Raw genomic sequence first — 2454 nt, forward strand, 5'->3', positions numbered from 1 at the left:
ATCGAACCTGGGTCAGCCATGTGCAAAACAAACACCCTTCCCACTGTGCTATACTGAAACTCTATACACACTTATAAGAATAGAAAAAATCAGAATACTAATTAGCAAGGAAAGTCATCAAAATATGTTTACAACTTAGATTGGTACAGATTTTTATCTTCTAATCAACAACTTGTTATAAACATGTACCCCGACCCATCAATTAAATTGTTCACTGACACTCTAAAAAAGGTATCCTCTTACTTACAAAAATATGACACACAAAGCCATGACACTGTTGGAAGCAAATTTATTCATTTATTTATATTTTGGTTTTGGAGGGGCCATGCCCAATGTACTCAAGGCTTACTCCTGGTTTTGTGTTTAGGAGTTCACTCCTGGTGGGCTTTAAGATCATGCACTGTGCTCTCTATCAAACTCAAGGTAGCCAAGTACAAGGCAATGGAAATAAATTTAAAGAAAAAAATGAATAGTGCACCTTAAAAAAATTGGTGGTGTAGACAAACTAATGGACATTATATTTTTGAATCAGTATATTGGCACCAGAGTTTCTTCTAAATACTAGTCAAATTGCTTTCTTAATCAGAATGAAATTAATTTTCAACTACATATATTCAACTACATATATTTTCAGTTTTATGAAAAAAATGTTTTCTGTCTTTCTTATAAATGTCCATTTCTAGTATTTGAGTAAAATAAAGAAATAAGTTGCACGGTACTTTTTTTTTACTTAAAAAGTGACAAAAAGCTATGTCTTTTATTCACCCTATAGAGTTTCTGTACTGATTCTTACTTCAAAGAAAAATGTGTTCTGATTTTTTTTAACTTTGTATAAGTAGATATCTCTAAATAAACCGTTTAAAAATTTGTTTAAAAATTCAGATCTTACAAATATCTATTGGATTAGAAAACGTAACCAACATTATCTGTGAGTATGACACATTCAGATTAATTAGTAGTTATCTTTTTACACCAGAGTTTTTTCATTGCATTTTTCATCTCTGAATTTCTCAAGGTATATATTAAAGGATTCAACAATGGAGTTACCACAGTAAACACCACTGTTACAGGTTTGTCAATGGGATAGTTAGCAACGGGCCTGACATACATGAAAATACAAGGAACAAAAAACAGGACTACCACCATGATGTGAGAACTACAAGTAGACAGGGCTTTGCGCCTGCCTTCCTGACTGTGATTCTTAAGGGAATTGAGGATGACACCATAGGAAATTAGAAGAAGGGTAAAGATGACCATACAGATGGCTCCGCCATTGGCAACCACGATAAGACCAACAAAATAGGTGTCTGTGCAGGCAAGTTCGAGTACAGGGTACATGTCGCAGATGAAATGGTCAATGACATTGGGGCCACAAAAGGGGAGATCATACACAAAAACAATTTGTACCATGGAATGCAAAAACCCTCCAATCCAAGACACCACCAAGAGCATAACACAAACTCGCCGATTCATGATGGTCATATAGTGCAGTGGCTTGCAGATGGCCACATAGCGATCATAGGCCATCATTATCAAAAGGAAGACCTCAGCACCCCCAAAAAAGTGTGCTACGAACATTTGGCCCATGCATGCTGGGAGAGAAATAGACTTTTTTTCACGAAGCAAATCTGCAATCATTTTGGGTGAAATAGCAGTGGTATACACAGCATCCATGAGTGACAAGTAGGCAAGGAAGAAGTACATGGGGGAGCCCAGAGAGGGGCTGGCAAAAATCGTCAGTACGATGAGCAGATTGCCCATCATTGTCACAATATAGATGAGTAAAAACATCACAAATAATGCTTTTTGCAAATCAGGATCCTCAGTGAGGCCCAGCAGGACAAATTCAGTTACATTGTTTCTGTGTCCCATTTACTCTTGCAGATCATTTCATGAAGAAATTGATCAGTCAGGAGAAATTGACCTGCAATGACATTGTGAACATACCTGTGAATTATACATCACATTATAATAAAGCACATTTCATCATTTCATCTTCTATAGAAATACACCCTCAATGAACATTTAGCAAGTATATACTGAGTTCTTCAGAGAGTCATTACATAATGACCTTAATAATCTTGTTTCTCCTGAAATGATTTTATAACAAATAAGAGGTTATAGTTATAAACCTTCTTGCATCTTTTACTTAGAGAAGAAGTCACGGTCACGGTCCTCCCATTGTTCATCAATTTGCTCGAGCGGGCCCAGTAACGTCTCCATTGAGACACTTGTTACTGTGTTTGACATATAGAATACGTCACGGGTAGCTTGCCAGGCTTTGCTGTGTGGGTGAAATACTCTCAGTAGCTTACCGGGCTCTCCGAGAGGGGCAGAGGAATTGAATTCGGGTCGACCATATTGGCTGCCTGCAAGGCAAACGCCCTACCGCTGTGCTATCGCTCCAGCCCAGAGAAGAAGTAAACAGTCATTTATACAATTTATTAGGTCCTT

General features: G+C 37.4%; 1 protein-coding gene across 1 annotated transcript; it reads right to left on the reverse strand.

Annotated features, from left to right (window-relative positions):
* Positions 1-948: 948 nt before the first annotated feature.
* LOC130042711 (olfactory receptor 4A16-like) lies at positions 949-1872 on the reverse strand. Its single transcript, XM_056134870.1, has one exon. The coding sequence runs from the start codon at positions 1870-1872 to the stop codon at positions 949-951; it is 924 nt and encodes a 307-aa protein (XP_055990845.1).
* Between the last annotated feature and the right edge of the window lie 582 nt (positions 1873-2454).

Source organism: Sorex fumeus, unplaced genomic scaffold, assembly GCF_029834395.1.
Source record: "Sorex fumeus unplaced genomic scaffold, SorFum_2.1 ptg000007l, whole genome shotgun sequence".
Classification (NCBI taxonomy): domain Eukaryota; kingdom Metazoa; phylum Chordata; class Mammalia; order Eulipotyphla; family Soricidae; genus Sorex; species Sorex fumeus.

Excerpts from the sequence above, each read along its gene's own strand:
- LOC130042711 (XM_056134870.1), bottom strand. The coding sequence starts at position 1,872 with ATGGGACACAGAAACAATGTAACTGAATTTGTCCTGCTGGGCCTCACT.